The sequence below is a fragment of the Delphinapterus leucas genome, chromosome 11 (genome assembly GCF_059928025.1).
Source record: "Delphinapterus leucas isolate spDelLeu-1000000601 "Yukka" chromosome 11, BTC_Dleu_Yukka2, whole genome shotgun sequence".
NCBI classification, from domain to species: Eukaryota; Metazoa; Chordata; class Mammalia; order Artiodactyla; family Monodontidae; genus Delphinapterus; species Delphinapterus leucas.
The window spans coordinates 76,983,145-77,008,739 of record NC_143139.1 but is presented as its reverse complement, the minus strand read 5'-3'; the positions used below and the strand labels follow the sequence as shown (position 1 = coordinate 77,008,739).

At 39.6% G+C, this 25,595-nt stretch overlaps 1 protein-coding gene across 1 annotated transcript; it reads left to right on the top strand.

Moving 5' to 3' along the window:
- The first annotated feature begins 1,253 nt into the window (after nucleotides 1-1,253).
- Nucleotides 1,254-24,678, top strand: NDUFA12 (NADH:ubiquinone oxidoreductase subunit A12). Its single transcript, XM_022562377.3, has 4 exons — nucleotides 1,254-1,443; nucleotides 2,346-2,428; nucleotides 5,671-5,758; nucleotides 24,402-24,678. The coding sequence occupies exons 1-4, from the start codon at nucleotides 1,358-1,360 to the stop codon at nucleotides 24,580-24,582; spliced, it is 438 nt and encodes a 145-aa protein (XP_022418085.1). The 5' UTR covers nucleotides 1,254-1,357; the 3' UTR covers nucleotides 24,583-24,678.
- The last annotated feature ends 917 nt before the right edge of the window (nucleotides 24,679-25,595 follow it).

Here is a 25,595-nt window from a genome sequence, read left to right as displayed (position 1 = left end):
AATTGGAAAGACAAAAAAAGGGGGTGGACAATAAGGGAATCCCATACATTAAGAGAAATTTAAAAGAAAATCAACATACGGACCTTACTTGGACAAACTAAAAAAATTATGAAACGATTGGGGAAATTTGACCCTCCTCAGAGGATATTTTATATTAAGAAATTATTAACTTTTTGAGGTGAGATAATGGTAATATGGTTATGTTTTTAAAACAGTTCTTAGATATATATTGGAATAATTCAGATAGAGGTTTTTTTAAACAGGAAAACAAGCCACAGTTCAACATAAAATAAATTCCAATGTGACATTGGATTTTGAGCAACTGATAGAATCTAAGAAAAGAAAATTTGATCCTAATATTTGGAGGTTTTTCTTTTGGGGTTGAAGATTTAGTAGCATAAAATTACATCTCTTCTCTGGGTCCAGTCTTATTTCTTTGTCCTCTCAAGAAATAATGTTGTGTTTCAATTTATAAAACTCTTTAGACAATTATGAAAACTTTCAGATGGATTAGAATATAAATCTTGACATTTTTAAAGAAATGATATGGTAGACGAGTCTGGAAGAGCAAAGGATGGGATGAGGTGAAGGAAGTGACCATGTGCTAAGTTTCTCATCTCAAATAGTTGGCAATCAGAGACTTCCAAACTGATGGATCAAGAAATATAGGTTTTAAAGCATATTTAAAGTTGTAAAGTTAGCTGCTAGAAAATTATAAATAATAGCGTTCATTTCATTCCCTTTATTTAAAAAATTTATGCATGGATTATTTTTCGAATACACTTTAAATATCTAAATTTTTAATTTTAAACTTGCAACTAAATCACTAAATACTTGAGAGTAGATATTTAATCTCGTACTTTTCTATTCCTCCTCCTCAGTCGCCTACCACAATGCCGGTGTCGAATGTGCTTACTTCTGAATGTGCAGTATCATTTCGTGCTTAATATTGAATTCCTTAATGGTATCTTGTTTCCAAAGAATCTTGGCTCTAGAAAGGATTTTTGGAGTAGTCAGGCAATCACTTTAGATAAGGAAACTGAGGTCCCCAAAGGAGGAACCTTCACCTGGGAAAGCCTAGTTTAGGTGAGATTTCCACTGCATGTCCGGCCTTCTAAATGCAATCTCTGAAAATTTTGCTTCGGAGGGAAATCAACAAACCGCACCTTTTCTGGAAAGCGGGAAGAGGCCTGACGGGGGAGCTCCAGACCCGCGCGCTCCCGCGCATGCGCAAAACCACTTCGGCGTGCTGCGCGTGCGAGGGAACCTTCTGTGGTCGGCTCCCTGCTGCTGAGTGGCCGCTTCCCCCCGGTGGGTTTTCCGCAGCGCGCCAGAGAGGCGGGGCCTGCGGGACGAGATGGAGTTGCTGCAGGTCCTGAAGCGCGGGCTGGAGCAGGTCAGCGGACACGGCGGCCTCCGCGGCTATCTACGGGTTTTCTTCAGGTAAGCGGCCAGAGCCATGCTCTTGGCCTCTGGGGCTGGACTTGCGCTGGCTGGTTTCTTGGAAAGTGACCTGGGCTTGGGTCACCTTGGAGAATCCGCAGCTTTTCTCAAGGACAGCCTTTGCCCGCTTCCCGCGGGCCGAAGTCTCTGTCTAGGCGTCTCCCGGAGACAGGACCAAAGCCGGCTCTAGAGACAGAGCCATGACGTGGAGGCGAGAGCATATGGGCTGCACCCCAGCTCTGCTTCCTGGAGAGCAGTGAGCATTGCCAAACACTGCGTGACCTTGGGAAAGTTTTTTTTTTCCTCCTTCGCTGGCCTTCACTTGCCTTCCCTGTACTGTAAGGAGTTGAGCGAGGTGAGCACAGTGAAATACTTGAACTTCCAGATTTCCTGAAGTTTTTTGCGTGACCTTGGGAAAGTTTTTTTTTTCCTCCTTCGCTGGCCTTCACTTGCCTTCCCTGTACTGTAAGGAGTTGAGCGAGGTGAGCACAGTGAAATACTTGAACTTCCAGATTTCCTGAAGTTTTTTGCTAACTCCATTGCCTCATGGCCTAGGGATAGTAGATAAAAGTAGTCTTGTAATTTGACGATATTGCATCTATCTATTTAGTGTACTTTAGGCACATCAGTTAGGTCAGTTTCTCTTTTCTTGTGCTGTAATGGTACTAGGACAACAAGAGCAGGGATTCTAGAGCTCTTACCTGAAAGCTGATTCTCTGACAATGAGTGGCCGTGAATCTGGGGATGAACGCTAGAAGTATACAACCAGTGACCATACCCAGCACCTCCTCATTTTTCTAGCTGGCACAGCTGCCTATGTTTGTGAAAGTTGGTATTCTCACTTTATGTGTTTGTTATGAACAGTCTTCCTAAAATGTCTGTTTTCTTTTGGACATTCCCAGGGCAAATGATGTGAGGGTTGGCACATTAGTGGGGGAAGACAAATATGGAAACAAATACTACGAAGACAACAAGCAGTTTTTTGGTGAGTTCAGTATTTTTTGGTATAAATAATGGGAATGAGATTGGGATTTGATTTGACTTTGTTTTCTTTAATGTACAAGGAACTTTTACAAAGTACTTGTAAAAGGATGAAGAACTCAATAGAAAAAAGAAAAAGATAATTCACAGGAAAAGAAAACTAAATGACCAACAAAGGCATGAAAGGCATGCTCATCTTCACTTTTTTTTTAAAAAAGAATACATTATTTAAAAAAATTTTTTTTATTTTTATTGAAATATAGTTGATTTACAATGTTGTGTTAGTTTCAGGTGTACAGCAAAGTGATTCACTTTTTTAATTCCTTTTTTTATATTCTCTTCCATTATAGGTTATTACAACATATTGAGTATAGATATCTATGCTATACAGTAGGTCCTTTTTGGTTATCTGTTTTATATATAGTAATGTGTATATTGTAATTACAGACTACTGATTTATGCCTGTCATCCTCACTTGTAATTACAGAAATGCAGCTCAAAAAACAGCGTTATCTTTTTTCACCTATCAAATTTTGAAGTATTTGCCAATCTGCTAAATTCCAACTGGGGAAATGCCATAAGAATATATAGATTAACATAGTCCTTTTGGAGGACAGTTGGTAAATTTTGTTAAAATTTACATTGCACATATCTTTTGTCCCAACACTTCTAGGAATTCACCTCAAATATTCCTGCAAAACAAAGACACCCATTCCAGCATTGTTTTAGTAGTAAATTCTAAAAGCCACATTAGTTGTGCATCAATTGGATACTGATGAATTGTACATTTTTTAGAATACTTTGTTGTATAGAAATATATCAAAGATATGTGTAACATGAAAAACTCTAGTTGCAGAACAATGTTTGATATCCTCACAGGGAGAAAATATATGCTTTTTTTAAAAAATAAATTTATTTATTTTTTTTTTGGCTGCTTTGGGTCTTCGTTGCTGCACATGGGCTTTCTCTAGTTGTGGCGAGTGGGGGTTACTCTTCACTGCGGTGCACAGGCTTTTCATTGCGGTGGCTTCTCTTGTGGAGCATGGACTCTAGGCACGCGGGCTTCAGTAATTGTGGCACGTGGACTCAGTAGTTGTGACTCGCGGGCTCTAGAGTGCAGGCTCAGTAGTTGTGGTGCACAGGCTTAGTGGCTCCACGGCATGTGGGATCTTCCCGGACCAGGGCTGGAAGCTGTGTCCCCTGCATTGGCAGGTGGATTCTTAACTGCTGTGCCACCAGGGAAGTCCCCCACACCATTCTTTTTAATAGCAACACTCTATTCCACTGTATGGGAGAACCATTATTTTATCAAACAGTTTACTATTGGTAGACATTTACATTGCCTTCAACTTTTTATTATTAGAGACAGTGCTGCAGTGAACTTGCTTGTAACTATGTCTGCATTCACTTGTTTAAATATTCTAAAAATAAATTCCTATAAGTGGTATTGCTGAGTCTGAGTATGCACGTTTAAAATTTATATATTTATATATATATATATAATGAGATTGTTGAAGCCCAGCTCTGTCATTATGGCCTAACTCTATGAAACCTTTCCCAAGGTTTCCTCCATCTGCCTTCATATTCCCCTGCCTCATAAGATTATAGTTTACTTTTAGTTTCTTATTCTCAAGATGGGTTTCTCTCATAAAAGAAACAAATCCTGGCTGAAATCTTTTCAATCTCTTTAATAGATAAGTTCATGTTTAAATAGTATTAGTCGATATTTTTTGATTATATGTTTACCTAGGAAAACTCTGTAAATGCAGATTACGTTTTGCTTATTGGCTTAAAATTCATTACAGGGATGAATTCTGTATTCCCTCTGTGGGGATGAAGGCAGTGAAGAAGAGATGGAAGGAATTAATGTGTATTATGTACTTACGTGCCCAGTACTGAACTAGTTGCGTGTGTGTGATATTTAATTTTCATAGCAACCTTAAGATGTAGGTATAATCATCCACTTTTTAAAAAAAAATTATTTATTTTATTTATTTATTTTTGGCTGCATTGGGTCTTCGTTGCTGTGTACAGGCTTTCTCTAATTGCGGCGAATGGGGGCTACTCTTCGTTGCAATGCACAGGCTTCTCATTGTGGTGGCTTCTTTTGTTGCGGAGCACAGGCTCTAGGCGCGTGGGCTTCAGTAGTTGTAGCACGTGGGCTCAGTAGTTGTGGCATGCAGGCTGTAGAGCGCAGGCTCAGTAGTTGTGACGCATGAGCCTCAGTGCTCCGCAACATGTGGGATCTTCCCTGACCGGGGCTTGAACCCATGTCCCACACATTGGCAGGCAGATTCTCAACCACTGCGCCACCAGGGAAGCCCTAATCATACACTTTTAATAGGTAAAGAGATTGAGCCTCATAAAACTTGCCTAACATACACTGATAATAAGTGACAGTCTTATATAGTGCAGGGAACTCTACTCAGTACTCTGTAATGGCCTATATGGGAAAAGAACCTAAAAAAGAGTGGATATATGTATAAATGATTCACTTTGTTGTACACCTGAAACTGACACAACATTAAATCAACTATACCACAATAAAAATTAAAAAAAAGAAAAAGTGACAGTCTTCATTAAAATCCAGGTCTTTGCCTAACAGTTTTGTAAATTGTGGTTATGCTCTCAACTATTTCACAGAAATTTTTTAAAGAGTGCAGCATACTGTTTTGATAACATGAGATGTTCTGCTTATCTAACCATCATATATAGTGTTTGCTTATTATGTAATAATCACCAATTTCCGAAAGGATCTCGTGGTTTGTTTAAAAATATTTATATGGAAACATATAATTCAAGTGTGATTGCTGTGACTACATTTCTCCTGCCCCAGTCTTAGGAGGAGTACTTTTTCTCCTGAATACCCAGAACAGCTGGAAACATATTCCCTCCCCTTCCCTCTCTGATACCCCCTTGGAGGGGGAGCTGGGGGAGAAGTAAGGGTTCTCCACCGTGAAAGGGCTGAGCCCTACCCACAGAGTGAGTCTCAGTCCCCATGCAGGGATTCTGCTGAGGCGGCCACTAGGTTGTTGATAAAAGCTTGCCATACACTTCCTGGAGTTTCCCTTCAGTAATACACCCAGGGCTCTAGTTCTCTAACATTTCTCTTATGTAAGAGCATATAAAAGTCTTTTCTTAATAAAAAAGGTTGTCTTCTTTGATGTTACGCAATTATAATTTTTTAAAAAGGTTGTTTTTATTTCCTCACATCTCTCTAAACTACATTTTGATCTTTCCATCCAGGCCGTCACCGATGGGTTATATATACTACTGAAATGAATGGCAAAAACACATTCTGGGATGTGGATGGAAGCATGGTGCCCCCTGAATGGTGAGCTATATCAACATTTTATTTTATTTCACTTGGCAATATTTGTTTCATTACACAAGTATTTGTTGTATATCTATTCTTAAGTTATTCTTAAGTTAATTCTTAAGTTAACTTATTCTTAAGTTAATGTTGTTCTGAAAACATCTGTCCCAATTGCGATGGCTGCATGACTAGTTACCCTAAAACTTAGTACCTTAAAACAACAATAAGTATTTATTTCATAGTTTTTGTGGGTCAGGAATTCAGACAAGCCACATCAGGGATGGCTTATCTCTGCTCCAGGATGTCTGAGGCTTCAAGTGGAAGACTCAAAGGCTGGATAGTAGAATCATCTTGTTACTGAATTATGTCCTATGGACCCTGATTTAGATGGACACAGCGCAAGCTTTACTCAGTGGCCAAAGAATGAAGTGGAAACTATGTTCACAGATCAACTTCTCGCCCAGGTGGCAAGAGGGATTTAATTTTATAGAGTAAAGACAAAGGGAGGAGGAGTGAGGCTAGTGATAGGGAGGCATATGCATTAGTCTACTGGGAAGGGCAGGGCTCCCCGCAACCTCAGGGTGTGGGGTGCCACTCCCTTTTGATCCTTTTTTGGTCTTTAATGTCTGGTCATGGCTGCCAGTAGGTGTGTCATATAATATGCTAATGTAGAAAAAATCAATGTATAATCAGACTCTGGGTCTGTTGGAGGTCAGATTCATTGGCTGGTGCCATCTGGTTCCATCTGGGTTTTTGTTTGTAGCTTCCTTTCTTATCTCTGGACCCTTTAACTGAAGGATTCATTTTCTCTCCTGCTAGAGGCAGGGGTGAGGTGGAGGGGGGTGGCAGGTTTTGAGCAAGGACACTCCTGCCAGAGGTGGGGGTTGGAGGGTTTGAGCAAAGACCTGGAGCAGCTCTGGCAACGGTCTGAAGGTGTGTTCACTCGGTGTCTGGCAGTTGGTGCTGGCTGTTTAGCTGGGGGCATGGCTGGGGTGTTGGACTGGAACACCCTCCGGTAGCCTGAGCCTGCTCAGGCAAATGCTCTGAGACCAGGCAGAAGCCATGTGGCCTTATCGGACTTAGTCTTGGAAATCATCCAGTATTGAGTCCGCATTCCCTTGGTCAAGGCAATTAGAAAACTCCGCCCATGTTCAGCCAGAGAGGTTACAGACTGTCTCTTGATGGAGGGGTGTCACCAATCATATTATATGTTGGGATATATAATAGTGTGTCTGTCTTTGAGGGAAAACAGTGTGCTGTAGTATCACCTGGCCATAGTGAAGAGAAAGGCTCAAAGAACTCTGGCTCTGATCTTATTTGGCAGTTTGACTTAAAGCATTAATTCCTTAACCTCTCTGGAGCTTGGATTTCTCATCTGTAAATTGAGAGCCCCCAGATTCCTTAGGTCTGTAAAAACTGTGATTTTTAATATGCCTATTTTGAAATGAAATTTTAAATGCTCTTACTTGAATTACCAAATTTTTAATAAACTATTTCAAAGCAAGTATTTATATCTATTTCACAGGTTGTTGATTGATACACATTTAAACTCTAGAGAGCCTTTCTAGTTGGTCTAGAAAATCTCACACAAAAAAACTAAAAATAAGTATCAGGTTAGCTGTGATATTTTATTTCAGTTGAACTTGATCATCAGAAATAGTTGTGTGTTCTATTGGGTAGAAACTAGGATAGTCTCAGAGTATTCACTTTCATTCTGAAGGCTCAAGTAGAAATCCAGGCATGTAACATACGTGAGGGAAGTACAGATGTGAGACAGTTGGGGCTATTGGGGACTGTATTGAACTGAAAAGCACATACGCCATCAAAGAGGGCAGCAGCCCTGTTCACTCTCTCCAGTTCCATCAAGTAAGAATTCAGCCAAGGGTTCCTAGATATGATTTTTCAAGAGAAAGTGGAAATCTGTATTTCTTTGTGAGACTTGTTGTTTTTAAATGTTTATTTTAAAGAATTTGTCAGTTTAAATACAGCACTGTCCAATAGCACTTACCGTGATGATGGAAATGTTCTATATCTGTGCTGTCCAATAGGGTAGCCACCAACCCCACGTGGCCCAGAGCACTTTGAAATGTGGGTAATGCAACTAAGGAAGTTAATTTATTTTATTTAAATTGAATAGGCTGGGCTTCCCTGGTGGCGCAGTGGTTAAGAATCCACCTGCCAATGCAGGGGACATGGGTTCAAGCCCTGGTCCAGGCAGATACCACATGCTGCGGAGCAGCTAAGCCCGTGCGCCACAGCTACTGAGCCTGCGATCTAGAGCCCCCGAGCCACAACTACTTAGCCTGCGTGCCACAACTACTGAAGCCCGTGCGCCTAGAGCCTGTGCTCTGCAGTAAGAGAAGCCACCGCAATGAGAAGCACGCGCACTGCAACGAAGAGTAGCCCCCGCTCGCTGCAACTAGAGGAAGACTGCGCGCAGCAACGAAGACCCAACACAGCCAAAAATAAATAATGATTAGTTAATTAAATCTATAAAAAATTAAATTAAAAGGATAAATTGAATAGGCTACTTGATTGGACAGAATAATTTTTTAAAATAGTATGTGAGATAAGCAAAATATGTTTGTAAGATTTCGCCTACCTCTGGTCCACTACTTGGACTAATTAGAAGCATTTACTCATACTCATATCGGTGATGTAGTTTTTTTTTAAAGGGCGTATGTTTTTTTTTTTAAAGATGTTGGGAGTAGGAGTTTATTAATTAATTTATGTATTTTTGCTGTGTTGCATCTTTGTTTCTGTGCGAGGGCTTTCTCTAGTTGCGGCAAGCAGGGGCCACTCTTCATCACGGTGCGCAGGCGTCTCACTATGGCGGCCTCTCTTGTTGCGGGGCACAGGCTCCAGATGCGCAGGCTCAGTAGTTGTGGCTCACGGACCTAGTTGCTCCGCGGCATGTAGGATCCTCCCAGACCAGGGCTCGAACCCGTGTCCCCTGCATTAGCAGGCAGATTCTCAACCACTGCACCACCAGGGAAGCCCAGTGATGTAGTTTGAAGACCACAGTATTGGATTCTGTCTTTAATAAAACTCATTGGCTCTTAACATGAGAAAGCAGCACTGATGTTACATTTGAGGCTGGATTTTTGTGCTCTTTTTAATGGGAAATAATAACCTATGGTCTGTTAAAATCTGAGGAGCTGTGATTTTAGGTTTGGAGCTGTCTGCTTTCTCGAAGGGGCATTCTGTATATACGTTGGCACTGTTTGAGACCAAGATCTCAAAGTGGAGTGTTGGCTTTAGGAGGCGAGGTATCCTGCTAGTTTTCATTTGTTTGGTTGTTTTGGGGGAGGAGTTGGTCCTAAGAGTGTGTGGAAGGCCTGTGGGCTGTCATGTTCAGACTGATGGCCATCTCCTTCAAAGCACCCATCTAGATTGGGGGCTGGGGGAGGGAAAATTATGTGGGCTGAAACACATTTTAAATTATTAAATAGTTAAAAATCTGAAATGATAAAAGTACTATGCAGCCAAGCAAGTCCTTTTATATATAAGATCTGAGATCACATAAAATAAGAAGCTGAAAGCTGTAGAAGGTAACATCACCTGCTGGGGTGATGCCTGAGGGCAGTTGAGGATACAAAGCTGAGTTTCTTTGTGGAGTGGAGCCTCCTAAGGTCTGAGTACCTTTGATGATCCTTGCTTGTAAGGGAAGCTTAAAGGCTTGTGATGAGCCTCTGTAGGGAGAAGTGGTTTGGATAAGCTCAGCTGTTTGTGTCTCAGAGCCCCCTTTGCTGAGTGAGTGCAATACATTGTAGAATTCTAACCTTACCTTGATCTGATCCATGAATACATTTGAAGTTGGGTTGATTTATCTTTTATAGAGAGCCAGGTATTATCTTACATATAGAGTAATGAATTACAAATACAATTTGTCATCTTTATTTATTTACATAATTATCGTGTACCTACCAGGTGCCAAGAACTATTTTGGGCACTGGGGATACAACAGTGAGTAAAACAAAGTCCTTGCTCTCATGAAGGGAAGCAGAAAAACAAATGTGTTATATATTTTAGGCAACAGTAAATGCAAGGAATTCATAAAGGGATAAAGAGCTGTGGCCCTCTCTTGTAGGGGAGGTGGCTGTTTTATATAGGCGTTAGGGAAGGTTTCTTTGAGGGACTGACATTTGAAGAGGGGAGGAATGGGGGTGGGGGATGAAGAGCTCCAGGCAGCAGAAGCCACCAGTGCAAAAGCCCTGTGTGTTTGAGACACATTGCTTCTATTCATAGAACAGCAATATGGCCAGTTTGGCTGGAATGGAATGAGTGAGGGGAAGATGTCAGGAAATAAGGTAGGAGACATAGCTGGGGCTTTCAATAGCTACATCTGCATGTAGATCTTGTAAACCATGGCTTGATCCATTGGCTTTTTTCCTAAAGTTCTCTGGAAGTCACTGGAAGGTTAGGTAGGATGTGATCTGTTTTACAATTTTTTTTAAATTGGGGAAACTCTCAAACTTTTTGAAAAGTTACAAGTATTTGAATCATTTCAGAGTTGTGAAAATGATGTCATATCGTGGCTGAATACTTTAGAGTGTAATTCCTACAGCCAAGGACATTCTTCTACATAACCACAATATAACCATCGAAGTTAGGAAATTAACAGTGATACACCACTGCTGTCTAGTCATCAGACCCTCTTCAAGTTTCATCAGTTGTCCCAGCAGTGTCTTTATAGCAAGGGAATCTGGTCATGCATTTTATGTGGACCTCATTTCTCTCTAGCTTCTTTCACCGTGGTTTGGTTCCTCAGCTTTTCCTTGATTTTTATGATTGTAACTCTTTGGAAAATTACAGGCCAGTTGTGTTGTAGCATGTCCCTCGGTATAGATTTGCAGTGTTTCCTCATGACTAGATGGAGGCTTTGCATCTTTGGCAGGAATGTCACAGAAGCAATGTCAGATTCTTCTTGTTGCGTTCTATTAAATGGCATCTAGTTTTGATTTGTCTCATTACTGAAAATTTCTATCACTTGATTAGGGTGTGTGTGCCAGATTTCTCCATTCTAAAGTTATTCATTTTCCCTTTACAGTTAATTGGCATTTTGTGGGGAGATACTTTGAGGTTATGCAACTATCCAGTTACTCGTCAAACTTTATTTATATCAATATCAACTGCCATTTTAATCGATGTGTTGTAATCCATCACTATAATTCGTTATTTTATTGCTCAAATTGAACTCAGTTTGACCAGTGGGAACTCTTTCAGTCTGCATTTGGGGTCCTTTTGAAATATCCCCCTCATTCTTGGAGCACTTTCTTGCTTTCTGACAAACGGTATTCCAGGTTCATCTTATATTTTCCCTGCCCCACCCATGAAAACAGCCATTTCTCTGAGGAGCCCTGTGTTTGTTTTATTTTCTTACTTGCTATTTTTCAGTAGAGAACAGTATTTAGAAACTAATATCTGAGTGCAAGGTATGTTCATTTCTGTTGGGACATCTCAGTGGACAAGCTCAGATGGCTGTAATGATTGTGTGTGTACATTTCTATTTCTATATCTCTCTTTTTCACCTTATATATTGAAAACCATAAGTTGACAGCAATGCCACTGAATCCAGTCCAACACTGCAGGTTATGTTCTCGTTTTCTCCTTTTCTGTATATGTATCTGTTTCTCTTTTATTTAATGGAGTTACTTATTTGATGAATTCCACTGTAGGTAACAAAGTTCCCATTGCTGCCTTCCCACCTCCCCACCACTGGCCTCCCTTCTCACCTCACTTTGCCTCCAGCACCCCAAGTCAGCTTGCCACACCCCTCCCCCCATGTGGCTGCCCTCCTCTCCCCATTCAGGCTCTGTCACCTTACTGGGCTGTTGCCACACACCTCATGGCACCCCCCATGCCAAGCAAAGACAGGTGCCTACCTTGACTGGCCCCACCTAATGGCTCTTGGACTCTGATTTAAATGTTTAAAGCATCTCTGTGATTGCTGTGAATAGAGGAAGGGAGCCTTGTGGAAGTAGGCTGATTACTTAGGGAACTATTTATGTAGTTGTCTGGGCCAGCTCCATCCAGAGATGATGGAAGTTGGATAAGGTGTCAGTAATGTAGGTTGTGAGATTTGGAATTGTATCAGTTGTCCACTACTGTGTAATAGATTTTTAAAATTTAGTTTAAAACAATAAACATTATCTCACCATTTCTGTGGGTAAGGAATTTGAGTACAGCTTAGCTGGGTGCCTCTGGCTTAGAATCTCACACGGCTACAAAGAAGGTATCATCTGGGGCTGCAGTCATCTCGAGGTTTGAATTTGGAAGGATCCACTGCCAAACTCATTCACATGTCTGCAGACAGACCTCAGGAAACCTGCTTCCGAGAACACCCATGTGGGCCTCTCCACAAGGCCACCTCATGACATGACAGCTGGCTTTCCACAATCTGAAAGTAAATGACAGAGAGCACCCTGGATGGAAGCCACAGTCTTTTTAAACCTAATCTCAGAAGCGACATCCCACGCTGCTGCTGTATTCTGTTTGTTAGAAATGAGTAAGTCTAGCCCATACTCGAGAGGGGATTACACAAGGGTGTGAACACCAGGAGGATGTCGTCATTGGAGGCTATCTTAGAGGCTGCCTACCGCAGAGACATATTTTGAAGTAAGATGGACTCAACAGGATTTGCTGATGGTTTGGATTTTGAGAGAAGAGGGTAACTTCAATGTTTTTGGCCTGAACTATTTGTGGCACATTTACTGAGAAGAGGAAGAGCAGGCAGGATGGGGGAAGCAGAATGGAAGGGGTAATCAAGAGTTCTCTCCGAGATGCCTGTTAGACAACCAAGTGAACGTGGTGGGTAGACAGTTGAAAACACTAGTCCAGAGGTCAGAATAGAGGTTGGTGCTAGAGATGGGGCTTGAAATGAGATTTCACCTAGTGTAGTGTGCAGTGTTCGTAAATCATCTGTAAAAGGTTTGAGAGAATCTGATCTTCCATTAAATGTTACCCTGGAAACCAGATGAGATTGTATCAATCATTGCTGGATAAAACTGATTCCTGACTGGTAAACTGCATCTAGATTGAGAGGATTTATAAATGCCTGATGAGTTAGCTATGTTTGGGCTTCCCTGTCTTGCTGCTCTTAGAACTAGCTTGGCCCTTGTGGCAATGGCAGTCCTGAAGCCATGCCCATAGAGTTGTTGTTAGTAGAGATGCTAGCTTTTGTGGACATGAAGCTTTTAAGTCAGGGCAGCTCCTGCACCTGCCTGATGTGGCTCTCATCTCCCTTGAGCCTGTGCTGTGTCATTTAGGGAGTCAAAGAAAATAGCTCCTGGATGGCTAGGTGGGCTGTCACCTGCATGAACTACTGCAAAGTGTCCCAGTGAGAGGAACACCTGATGCTTCCCAGCTGGCAAGCTGTGGTTCCTGTCCTCTGTCCTTCTGAGTTTTCTGGTGCCCAGTGTGGCCTATGATGGTCTTTGAGTCTGTTCAGTAGCTACATAGTCTCACCTGGGGAAGGCTTTCTCTTCAGAGCCATCAGTGTTTTTGGTAGAACAAGGGAATATCTTTAATGAACTTCTGTGGCTCACATAACGTTCCCTGATCTTGTGGGAACATTAGAAATCTTGTGGGTTTGTCTGTTTTGTCTCAAGGCTTTCATTTTCTTTGAATGTGTCAGCAGTCGGTAAGGCTGTTAGGTCTACCAATAGATAAACAAAAGGTATTCATGGTGGTGCAAATGTCTGGGATGGGCAGGGGAGCTACACAAACCTTGAAAATAAAAAATTTTAAAAAATTATTGCCTAGAACCTAGCACAGCACCCAGCTTACATATAGTTCATTCCATTAAATGAATATTTATTGAGCACCCCACTATGTGTCAGGCATTGATGGGTTTATATATTCATAGTAGTGAACAAAATATATGATCCTCTCTTGGAGTTCATAGTCACTTTAATGAATACGAACTGGTAGACTAATACTATACTATAACTTAGTGTCTGTTATCTTTCTTTGTTATAGTCCCTTCAGTTTCTTCATTTATGGGGTCAGCAATGAGATTTTAATTTCTTCTTATTTAGCTTGATTGAATAGAATACTCAAAGTATTTCAGTAGATTACAAGTACTATTTTATACCACTTTTTTTTTTTTTTTTTTGCGGTACGGGCCTCTCACTGTTGTGGCCTCTCCCGTCGCGGAGCACAGGCTCCGGATGCGCAGGCTCAGCGGCCATGGCTCACGGGCCCAGCCGCTCCGCGGCATGCGGGATCCTCCCGGACCGGGGCACGAACCCGTGTCCCCTGCATCGGCAGGCGGACTCTCAACCACTGCGCCACCAGGGAAGCCCGAAACAAAGTTTTTTGTGTGTGTGGTTTGGAGTATTGGAACTCTGAAATCCTTTGAACCAAGTTAAAAAAAACCATGGCTCGCCTGGATTTTTCTTTACTGTGTATGTACTTTTTTCCCACTTGGTGGCACCTTCTGTTCATTTTAAGTAATATGTCTTTCCTTCCTCCGTGTAGTGCACTAGTCTCTCCTCATATATTAATTTTTCTTATTAAAATTAATGTTTAAATTACTCAAGTAATACATAAGTACTTTTAAAAAAAAATTACAGCATATGTTAAAAAGTTTTTGCTTTTTTTTTACAGAACTTAATTTTGCCCTTGAAGATTTTTCCAGTGCCATGGTGACATTGATAATGGTTTTTCTCTTGTAGGGTTAATTTATTTAGGATACTTAACATCGTTGTGGTCAGCTGTTTTTTAGTTGACATTATGTCCTAGAAGCCTTGTAGAGGAGTAAGGTGGCAGATGAGGAGGATTACTTGGAGGTGACAGAGAAGAATCAAGGATGATTCTTAGGTTTGGGGCTTGAGAGGTTGGGTAGATGGTGGTACCATTCATTCAGATGGGAAGACTGGGAGAAGGGTAGGTTGTGAGGGTGGAGGGTAGGAATCAGAAGCTTCTTTTTTGGGTGTACTAAGTTTGAGATACCTGTCGGAAATCCAAATGAATGGTTGTGTTAAGTAAACAGCAGGATAGATTAATCTGGAGCTCAGGACAGAGGTCAAGCCAGCAAAGAAGAATAGTAGCTACTAGCAAAGTAAGAAGGAAGGCAGGAGAGGTTAGCATTTCAACAAACATGGGAAGTCTAACTATTGATGTTTGCTGAGAAGGTTAAGTAAGATAAGGACAGAGAAGTGTCCACATGGATTTGGCAATATGAACTTCATCAAATCTAAATGGAATCTGTTCTTGAAAAAAATGTGGAGAGATCAGAAAAGTTTCAAAGAATCTGTCAGGGGGCAGGGATAATCCATATACACCCCTAAGAGGCAACCACTGTCAACATTCGGCATATTTCCTTTAGTCCTTTTAAATAAATTTTTGTGTAGTTGTTGTGTTCATAATCAGTCAGTTTTATTTTCTGCTTTTTCTGTAGATAATATAAGCGATCTTCCGTGCTATTAAACAGTCCTTATAATCATCATTAAAATATGTTTTCTGATTATAAAAATGTACAGTTGTTATAGAAAACTTGGAAAATCCAGAGAAATACAAGGTACAAACAAAAATAAACTCTAATTCCTTGGCCAAGAAATAAGCACTGTTAACATTTGTTCACTGATTCAACAAATACCTGAGTGTCTGCTTTTGAGTAGAGAAGGAATGTTTTTAAAGGTTCACAGTGTGGAGAACAGGTTATAGTTTATTGGTCACACCTTCTTTAGAAGAAGGTTTGTGATTAGAAATAACTATATATAGATATATATGTGTATACATACATATTTCTTTATTATACACAATATTTTGTTTCTCTTGCCCCTCCCCTCACTTAATATATCACAGATGTTTTCCCCATTTCACTTAATATTCTACTTGTCAGTTTGAGTGTTTTAGTATCGTAGGGGCTTTGTATATAGACAGGATTAATGGCAGTTTGGGTTTAAAATGAATATTCTATTTACTATAGCTGCAAATTTTAAAACACAGTTGTTCTTAAGCTTTGAGGTTCTATTTATAAATAGGATAACAAGATTAGTAAGTTGAATATTTTTGCAGAAAGATAAAGAGCAATCATAGTCTCTTGTTCTTTGGTGAATGTTTGATAAACTTTAATGGAAAGGATTAAATTCTCCTAAAGAGTTATCTCCATTTGCAAGTTTAGTTAATTACATCCCTTTAAACATTTTAGGGCACATTTATAAATGTAATATATTTGATTTTTAAAATATCTTCAAATGCCCAGTGTAGGTAGATTAATGAACCTATCAAGCAAAATGTCCCTAAGCCCTTAAGTGACTCTTGTTTATGCAAGCCAAAAATTTAAGGGTCCTCCTCAACTCTTTCTCTAATAACCAGCCTATCAGCATGTTCTTTCTGCTTTACTTTCTGAATATATCCCATGCCTGATATACCTGTGGCCGTTACCCCAGTCCAAACCACAGTAATCTCTTGCCTGGACTTCTACAACTGCCCAACTGGTTTGCTTACATTCTTACAATACACCAGTATTCCCAACGTACTAAGTGATTAGGGTGATTATTTTAAAATGTAACTCACATCACATCAAACCTCTGCTCAGAACTCTCCACTGGCTTTCCGTCATGGTGAGAGTTAAAATACCAACTCCTTACATGGTCTGCAAGGAGTTGGAATGTGATCCTGGCCCTTCCAGGTCTGCGTACACTGCCCTGTTCACTGCCCTGCTGACTTTTGACTTATTAGCCACATTGGTCTGCTGGCTTTTCCTCGAGCGGTGAGCACACTCCCACCTCAGTCACTTTGCACTAGCTATTTCCCCAGGTGTGGCATGGCTCACGCTCAGACTGCCTAGCTAAAAGAGCCCTGTCCTTCTCTCACACTGTGTCCCCTTCCCCTGCTCTCGTTTTTTCCTTGGTAGCACTTATCTCTGCCTGGCATTTTATTGCATAGTATTTAACTTATTGTTTCTCCAACTACCATACTTCTTGATGGTAAGAACTTTGTTCACTGTTGTGTTGGTAATGCCTAAACCAGTGTCTAGCACATGGTAGTTGCTCAGTAAATATTTGTTGAATAAAAGGGGACATACTGTTCTACTTGAAACAACTGTTATTTTGCTTTTGGGATACAGTAATTTTATTTGCTTCTGGTAGCTGATCCAAAAATGGTATGTCTTGTCACTTCTTTTGTAGCTTTTGTATGAATTTGAAGCTCATATTTACCTTTAAATTCCACTCTAACTTCAACCCGTCCTTTTTAATACCTTGTCCCACTGAATTGTATCTTATAGTCTTTTAAAATATTATTTTCCTAAATAAATGGCCATCTCTCAATGCCAGAGAATATTGTCTTCTTCTCCTTGATGTATCTGCTTAATCTATCCTTTTTCAGGTAGTAGGTGTTGTGTAAAATACTCTGAGCTGAATTAAAATGAGTGTTATTCAGTACAATGTGTTGCAAGCTTCTTTTCAAAATAGATCCTTCCTAATATTTATTTTCTGCTCCGGAAAATCAGAATATAAGAGGCTATGTTCTAAGAAACTATAAACTGCATGTTTAAGTAGATATTCCTGTGTTACAGAATGTTACTTTATAACCTTTCTCTTTTAAAATGTGCTAATTATAAGCAGAAGACAAGATTGTTTTGATTTTTAAAATTCAGCTTTTGTTTAACACATTTCACTTACTATTCAGTGCTTCTGATTCTAACATTTTACAAAGATGAGTTGTTGGAAAATTTTATACCTGGAGTGTGGAAATAAACTATGTATTACTTTTGGTGAACAAGGAACTACTCTTGATTCCAATTTCCAGAATAAATCTGTATTGTGTTCACAGGTTAGCAATTTATTTTTGGCCATCCAGTGGGTTGGCCAAAAAGTTCGTTTGGGTTTTTCCATAAGATGTTATATATATAATATATGCTAGAGATAGTCATATAGAAAAATTTGAGGTTTCTAGATTAAAAAAAAACAGTTTGAACCTTTTCTATGTAACTGTAGTGAATGACGTTTGTGCGGTGGAATTGACGTAGGAAAAATTTCCATTAAGGTAGACTGAGAGAAACAGTCTACCTGCTACTAAAACATTTAGTACTTTAAAGAGAGTGATTTTTTTTTTTTTAAGTGATGGCTTAAAGTGGGATGAAATGAGGTTAGAAGTAGAAGAACCTACTTAGAGTCTCAAATAAATGACAGATGAATTGAGCAGGATTTTAAAACCATCTCTAGTTGTTTTGAATTAGAAGGACTTTTCTTTCTAATAGCTTTGTTTTATCTTACAAAGTAGTACATGTTTATTACAGAAAATTCAGAAAATAACAAAGCAAATAAAAGTAACCTATTATCCTACCACACCAAGATAAAATACTGTTAATATTTTGATACATATTCTTTCCATCTCCTTTTTTCCTATGCATATGTATCCCTTGTTTTTGTTTTTCATGTAAGTGGGTTACTTTTTGAAGAGGTAGCCCAGTTTTGAATCCTAGCATCACTATCATGGGCAAGTTATTTAGACTCTCGGCGCTCTAGTTTCCTCATTTATTAAATTGGGATAATAACATCTGTCTCATAGAGTTAAGAATTAAATGAGTTAGTATTTGTAAAGTGTTTGGAACAGTGCCCATGACTTATAAATGCTATTTAGTATCATTAAGTAAATTAACTAAATAACCTGCTTTTTAAGCTTAACATATGTTGAGCATTTTCTCAAGTCATAAAATATTCTCTGTAACATAATATTTAATGAGGCTTTAATATTCTGTCATGTGGATGTGCCCTGAGTTATTTAAGTATTCCCTATATTATTCTTGGTTTTGCTCTTTCCATGTTTTCACTGTTATATATAAAGCTTTGGTCAGCATCCTTGTATATAAGCCTGTTCCCACACATCCTTATTTCCTTATGGCAGATTCCTACAAGTAAAATTGCTGCATCCAGAAGTGTACGTGTTGTATAAGTATTTGGTACCTACTGCCAAATTACCTTCAATTTACATTCTCAGGGTAAATACATTCAGCTGTATATGAGTTTGATTTCTCTGTAACTTCACAAATACTGGGTATTATTATTATTTGTTAAAATCTTTGCCAGTTTAGCAAGTAAAAAGTTATATCTTGTTTTCAGTTGTATTTTCTTGATTAAACTTCTTTTTTGTTGTTTGCCATTTTTACTTTTTCTTTTTATGACTTATCTTTTAACATCTTTTATCTATTTTTCTATTGGATGTTTGATTTTTTCTTTCTGATTTGTAATGATAGATGAACTACTTTTCTGTATGTTACAAATATTTCCCTGTTTCTTTTATTTTTTAATCGTGTTTTCAGAGTTTTAGTACATAAACACTTCAATTTTTATGTAGTAAAATTACCATTTTTTTCTTTATGGCTTTGGCCTTTGATATTAAGCTTAGAAATGGTCCTTCATATTCTATAAATATCAATATATCTTATGAATATAAATATTCACACATTTGTATCAGTGCACTATTAATCTATCTGCAAGCTATCCTGATATATGGCTGGGGAAACCTAATAATTTTTTTCAACAAAATTAATTATCCTAGCATAATTTGTTGAGAAATGTTTACGTTCCCCAATGATTTGAAATGCCAAACTTACCTTATATATCCTTTAGTCTGGGGGATTTTTTTCTGTTTTATTATTGTACTTCTGTACCAAAATCTTGGTACAAAATTTTTGTGCCAATTTTTATACCATTCTAATGTTTGTGACTTTAATGTCTGGTAATACTGGCCTTCCTGATTGTTGTGAGTTTTCAGAATGTTCTTAAGATAGACGTGCAGCTGATCCTTAGAATTATAATTGTCAAACCCTATTGAGATTTTGATTCAGATTGCATTTAATTAAAAAGAATAATTACTGAGCTAACAAAGTTTGAGTTGGCTATCTTGTAATGAACTGTCTTTGGTTTTTATTGCATTAAGTGTATCAGTCTTATCCTGTGGTTAGATGGATCTCAGGATTTTGACAGATATTTAAGTGCTATCGTAATCCCAACCAGTTTTCATCTATTAATTGTAATTAAGGTCCTGATCAAAATGTTCTCTTCAGCCCTTGGGAAACTGTGTTCAAGCCTCAGTGTGTAACATACATGCTGTGGGACCTTGGGAAAGTCATTTCAATTCTGGTTCCACAATTTTAAAATATGAAATACTTAGTATTAAATAAGTGACTGAGTGATATGCATGAGAATGTTTCGTAAACTAAAGTGGGATGGAGTAATAATAGTTTTAGTATAATGAATATTTTTACCTCAAAAAACAATCTGGAGCGGGTTTTTTTTTTTTTTAGTCTATTATATTTTTTGAAAAATCTTTAGTATTTCTTGGCTCAGTAATGTTAAGTGAAACCACCTGAAACATGAACATAGGAGCCAGCCTTGATTCCCAAAATTAATACTGTATACTATCCAAGGAAAAGATTCAAAACTGCCTATATTTTTGTTGTTGGTGGTTGTTATTTGTTAATATTTTATTTCTGGAAATTTTCTGAAAGGGAAAATTAAACTTTTATCTTTGTTATTAATATCCATCTTAAAGACTGTTTTCATTTGCAGTGATTTTTTATTTTTTATTCTTAAAATTTTATTTATTTATTTTTGGCTGTGTTAGGTCTTTGTTGCTGCGCGCAGGCTTTCTCTAGTTGTGGTGAGTGGGGGGCTACTCTTCATCGTAGTGTGTGAGCTTCTCATTGTCGTGGCTTCTCTTGTTGCAGAGCATGGGCTCTAGGTGCGTGGGCTTCAGTAGTTGTGGCACGCAGGCTCAGTAGTTGTGGCTCGTGGGCTCTAGAGCGCAGGCTCAGTAGTTGTGGCGTATGGGCTTAGTTGCTCCACGGCATGTGGGATCTTCCTGGACCAGGGATCCAACCCATGTCCCCTGCATTGGCAGGCGGATTCTTAACCACTGAGCCACCAGGGAAGTCCCTACAGTGATTTTTTAGAATATATTTTATATGGTATATATTTTTATTTCTTAAATTTCCTATTAGGCTGTTTAATTCTTTCTTCACAAATAAATCGCTCCATTTTGTACTTTGAATGGCTAACAACCTCAAACTTAAGTGAAGTAGTATATTTTCAAAGAAGGGGAAAGTGTTCTTTTCCTCTTCCTTTCCACAATTTTTCCTCATATATAACTGAGAATTAGATCAGCCACTTATGGGATTTATTTCCATTTGAGTTGTGTTGTAATTGTGATTTAATATTTTTGTTATTAAAGATATTTTGAGGGCTTCCCTGGTGGCGCAGTAGTTGAGAATCTGCCTGCTGATGCAGGGGACACGGGTTGGAGCCCTGGTCTGGGAGGATCCCACATGCCGCGGAGCAACTAGGCCTGTGAGCCACAACTACTGAGCCTGCGCGTCTGGAGCTTGTGCTCTGCAACAAGAGAGGCCTCGACAGCGAGAGGCCCGCGCACCGCAATGAAGAGTGGCCCCCGCTTGCCACAACTAGAGAAAGCCCTCGCACAGAAACGAAGACCCAACACAGCAAAAATTAATTAATTAATTAATAAACTCCTACCCCCAACATCTTCTTTAAAAAAAAAAAATTCAAGCCTTCTCTCTAAAAAAAAAAAAAAAAAAAAAAAGATATTATTTTGAGGACTTCCCTGGTGGTGCAGTGGTTAAGAATCCTCCTGCCAATGCAGGGGACACGGGTTCAAGCCCCGGTCCGGGAAGATCCCACATGCCGCAGAACAAGTAAGCCCATGTGCCACAACTACTGAGCCTGCGTTCTAGAGCCCACGAGCCACAACTACTGAAGCCTGCATGCCGCAGCTACTGAAGCCCATGTGCCTAGAGCCCGTGCTCCTCAACAAGAGAAGCCACTGCAATGAGAAGCCCTCATACTGCAACAAATACCCAACACAGCCAAAAATAAATAAATTAATTAAAAAAAAAAGATATTTTGACACACTTGAATATATTTGAGTACTGAGTTTTTTCCAAAGTGTAATCTATTTTCATTATATTTATCTCTTTAGTATTTATAACTTTTTGCCTTTCCGCCAGTCTCCTTATTTGTAGTCACGCTGACTTTATCATCAAGTTTAAGTAATTTTATATTTTGTCCTGTAAGATAATAACAGTGATATAAAATTGAAGTGGGTCTGATGCCAGCTTAACACAGTTTTCTAGACAATACTCTTAGTCCATTAGCATCTTTAATTAATTGGAAGAAAAATGACCCAGATGAAAACCTGTTTTACAAAAACTCTGGTGTGGAAATCTAAAAGGTATTATTTCTTTAGGCTTTATTTAATAATAGAAGGGTTATATTAGCCTAGCATACTATAAACATTTTCTTATTTTATAGTTTCTTATTCTAACATAATGAGAATAAATTGCTGTTTAGTCATTCCCTAACTCTAGCCACTAGCCTTACTGGATGAATATTTTCAGATTTTATGTGTTGGTGGTAAAAAATTTCTTTTAGTTTCCTTTCTTTCTTTCTTTCTTTCTTTCTTTCTTTCTTTCTTTCTTTCTTTCTTTCCTTTCTTTCCTTTCTTTCCTTTCTTTCCTTTCTTTCTTGCCATGCCATGCAGCTTGCAGGATCTTAGTTCCCCAACCAGGTATTGAACCCAGGCAATGAAAGCACTGAGTCCTAACTACTGGACCACCAGAGAATTTCCCCTCTTTTAGTTTTCTTGAACATTTTCTATTTCTCCATGAGCTCTCAGTTAAGTAACTAAATAGGCTTATAAAAGCTTTGGACTGTGGTTCCTTAAATATTTTAACTTTCAGGAATCTTGATGGCAATTATTTGAATACAAATCTTCTTTAGTTACTTAAGCTGACTCAAATGGCAAAAGTTAAATATTTCTTCTATGCCTGAACTTACACAAAGCCCCTTGATAAATAAGAGCCTTGGTTTTGACAGCTAATCCCGCCTTCGAGTAGCTCGTGGAGCCTGTCTCGCCACCACTGCCTCACTAGGTTTCAGAGCTCATGTTAGTAGTTATTTATTGGTCCAGGTTACTTTTCACTAATCCAGTTTCCTTTGGAGGATGTAAGAGAGAAACCAGCCCAGTGTGTACAGACTTCTTCATTCTTTATTGTGTTAGCTGATCATGATATAATTATCTTTAGACACAAATATAGCAACAGTAATAATATTTTATCTCTACTCTCATAGGTCTTAGCCAATTACCTAGCTATATCTATCAATTACTGTTAGCAAATATTCTTTTTTTTTTTTTTTTTTTTTCAGTACGTGGGCTTCTCACTGTTGTGGCCTCTCCCGCTGCGGAGCACAGGCTCCGGACGCACATGCTCAGCGGCCATGGCTCATGGGCCCAGCCGCTGCGCGGCATGTGGGCTCTTCCCAGACCGGGGCACGAACCCGTGTCGCCTGCATTGGCAGGCGGACTCAACCGCTACGCCACCAGGGAAGCCCTGTTAGCAAATATTCTTAAACTTACATAGTATCATAAATTTTGCTCATTAGCTTTAGTCATAGTTATTTTACTGAAACTTCCTCCACTTGCCCCTTCCTCTGTAGCTGGGTGATCCTCCACCCCTCCTTTTTTTTTTCTTGGAACTGCAATTCTGTGCCTGTCACCTCATTCCCTTTTCCCATAGGGTCATCTTTGTCTTGTGAGCTCTGAGTCTTGTTATGAATTCTCTCTCCCCTTCCTTTCCCATGTAAATTCAGCTTGGCTTTCTGCTCAGTTCTACTCTTTGTCCCTTGGACTTTGATTCTTTCTTTTCTCTGTTATTAGACAGAAAGTTCTCTACACTCCAAGGAAACGCCTTGCTTTCTTCTTTAGGCCAGATTTCTGGCACCTCCAAGCAAACATCTTTTGATGAACACTTGAAGCTGAAACACTCATGAACTTTGGGCTGTGATTTAATAATTTTATTATAACAAACTGTATGTCCTCCAGTGCTCGGACTTAAGCTTGAATTTAAGATGCATGCAGAGACCCTCTTCTTCAGCAGGAGCCTCATAGGTTTCAAACTAGAGCTTCATGAACCAGAGCATCCTGAGCATACTGAAACTCCGGAATCAGCCTCTAGCATCTAACAGTAATACTGTACGTCATCAGTTCTAAAATACATTTGTTTTTTTTGTTTTTGTTTCTGTTTTTTGCTGTACGCGGGCCTCTCATTGTTGTGGCCTCTCCCGTTGCGGAGCACAGGCTCTGGACGCGCAGGCTCAGCGGCCATGGCTCACGGGCCCAGCCGCTCCGCGGCATGTGGGATCTTCCCGGATCGGGGCATGAACCCGTGTCCCCTGCATCGGCAGGCGGACTCTCAACCACTGCGCCACCAGGGAAGCCCTAAAATACATTTTTATGCGTAAAATTAGGATACGTGTTATAATCAATAGTGTCATAGTTTAGTTAGCAGGATTTTTTCTTTCTGAGAGATACATAAAATAATGGTGTATCTTAAAATGGATGATGTCCTAGATTTGATGAAATACAATAATTATAACAGCAATAGCTAACATTTGTTGAGTGCCTACTATGCACAAGAATTTTTCTAGGTGCTTTATGTGTATTGTCTCATTTAATCCTTACACCATTCTTAGTAAGAATGTTCAGATGAAAAAACCCAGCTGTAGAAAAGTTCAGTGATGGAGCTGAGATTTGAGCTCAAGCAACACAGTAGCTCGAGAACTGCCCTCTTAACCCTCCTCCCACTACACTGTGCTGCCTCTTCATAACTGTCTTTTCTTCCCTCTTTAAGGCATCGTTGGCTTCACTCTATGACTGATGATCCTCCAACAACGAAACCACCTACTGCTCGTAAATTCATTTGGACAAACCATAAATTCAACGTGAGTGGCACTCCACAACAATACGTACCTTATTCCACCACTAGAAAGAAGATTCAGGAGTGGGTCCCACCTTCAACACCTTACAAGTAAAGACAAGGAAAAACAATTTACATGTAAAATATGGGGCTTTTCCTGTAATTGTACTTCTGCTGCTTACTGTTAACTTGATTAAAGTTATTTGATTAAGCCATGTCTGTTGTGCTTTTTTGCCCTTAACTTTGTCATTTGTCAGCTGCAAAACAGAAGCTCACAAACGTGGGAAATTGAAGTAGACTTCTGTTGGGGCGGCCGCGTCATTTACATTTCCCTCTTGCCTGCGTGGTGGCGTCTGTGCGTCAGCCCTGCTGCGCTGCCACAGCTGATTGATGGGGGAAGAAGACCTAACGCTGAGCTGAGCCAAACCGATTTTCCCGTGGGAATTTGAAACTTGAATGGAGAGACAGAGGGGCTGAGACATCAGAGTTGGATGACTTTTATGGTAGCACCGCAAGGAGAAGTTTATCAGAGGTGTCCCATTTCCTGAGTTTTGGTTCTTTCATAGTTTATTTGCATCTGTGAACTATCCCAGGATCCATCTATTCTAATATATTTTTATTTCTTTAAGCTAAGTAAGATCACTGACTTATTATTATTATTTTTTTTTGCTTGCAAACAAAAGAGCTTTAACTGTTGTCCAGATCGGTTCCAAAGAATGGGTTGTAGGCAAAAGACCTTCAGGGAAATAAGGAACCTTTGAACTGGTTATGTTGGGTAGGATGAAAAGGCAGTGCCACCCCCCTCTGTATTCTGGATGGAAAGCTAGCAGCTGCAGTAATCAGCTTATCAAGCTCTTGTCCTTAGTCGCCAGGTTCCACGAGGCCCCTGAGGATAAGGTCCTTGGATACTGGTTAGCAGCCACCATAGAACAATTTAGCGGAGATGGAAAAAGAATGCAAGGATTTTGGAGTCAGATGGTTGCTTTCAAGGGCGCTGGATAACTTAAGGGAGAGAGTGAACCTTAATCCCCAAATCTCAACTCAAAGCATTGTGAAACCCAGGGCAGTGTATGTGACCTGGCTAACTACTCAGGTTTCTTATGTGAAAATTAAGGGATAGAATGGGGA

What these genes read in the sequence shown, in the direction of transcription:
- NDUFA12 (XM_022562377.3), top strand. Translation starts at nt 1,358, where the DNA reads ATGGAGTTGCTGCAGGTCCTGAAGCGCGGGCTGGAGCAGGTCAGCGGA. An exon ending in TATCTACGGGTTTTCTTCAG is followed by an intron (nt 1,444 to 2,345) that starts GTAAGCGGCCAG and finishes GGACATTCCCAG; the next exon opens with GGCAAATGATGTGAGGGTTG. An exon ending in AGCATGGTGCCCCCTGAATG is followed by an intron (nt 5,759 to 24,401) that starts GTGAGCTATATC and finishes TCCCTCTTTAAG; the next exon opens with GCATCGTTGGCTTCACTCTA.